Here is an 852-nt window from a genome sequence, read left to right on the forward strand (position 1 = left end):
GTGATTCTACAGAATTTCTCTGGCTCGGCAGTGACGTTCGACACGTCGCAGTCCTCTGTCACTGCCCGGAGCGACAGCACAACGACGCGCGGAGCAGCAGCATTGGCTTTAGCTGTACAACTGACTCTTGGGTCAGCTCTGGAAGGTCCCTGTATACGTTTGAAGCAAGTGTATCATTCACTGTTCAGTTCAGTTTTAATCCTACTTTTTACCTTTAAAAAGCTGAAGCGACATTTGAATAATTGAGATTTTTGGCAAGTCGTGTTTGGGTGGAAAGTAAATTGAAGTGAAATGTTTTTTCCCGGCATTCCGCGCTGCCGGGATGGGAACGCTCGCCCAAACATGCCTTGTAGTTCAGAGATATATTAAACCAAAGTAAGGTTTGCAGTTGAATTCCTTCCAGGCACCACGACATCTTTCAAAGTTTGAGAGAGATGAGGCCTTGTTCTTTCACCTCATTTCGAGAAAAAAACAAAACAAGAAAAAAATAGAGTTTCCCTGTGTTTTGGGACATTTGAGACACCCAGGAAGGGGATTCCCTGCCGAAGCTGAGTGCTCCTCGCCCGCTCCTGTCAGTGACTCCCAGCGCTGCACCCCACAGCCAAAAAAAATAATAGTTTATTTTAAGGAAGAATTGCACCTCGCGTGAAAGCAAACAGCCTGGAGTTTTTTAATCAGCCCTTGGCCAAGGAACAAACCTCTGCTGTGCCACAGCCTTCACCCGTGGGCATCTCTCTCTTGCTTTAGCAGCAGCATCTGTCCCCCCGCTGCGAAGCGATGCCGGGAACACTCAGACCTCGCTCTGCCCTTGGCAGCGAGCAGCCGGCGAGGTAAGAAGGACGGGGCAGGTCG

At 49.3% G+C, this 852-nt stretch overlaps 1 protein-coding gene across 1 annotated transcript in view; it reads left to right on the plus strand.

Moving 5' to 3' along the window:
• Positions 1–777: 777 nt before the first annotated feature.
• KLHL18 (kelch-like family member 18) overlaps positions 778–852 on the plus strand; it is a gene marked incomplete at its 3' end in the record, with an annotated part of 8961 nt that continues 8886 nt past the window's right edge. Inside the window, 1 exon segment of the mRNA XM_009868014.1 lies at positions 778–830. Within this exon segment, the coding sequence (XP_009866316.1) occupies positions 778–830 (53 nt within the window).

The sequence above is a fragment of the Apaloderma vittatum genome, unplaced genomic scaffold (assembly GCF_000703405.1).
Source record: "Apaloderma vittatum isolate BGI_N311 unplaced genomic scaffold, ASM70340v1 scaffold25274, whole genome shotgun sequence".
NCBI classification, from domain to species: Eukaryota; Metazoa; Chordata; class Aves; order Trogoniformes; family Trogonidae; genus Apaloderma; species Apaloderma vittatum.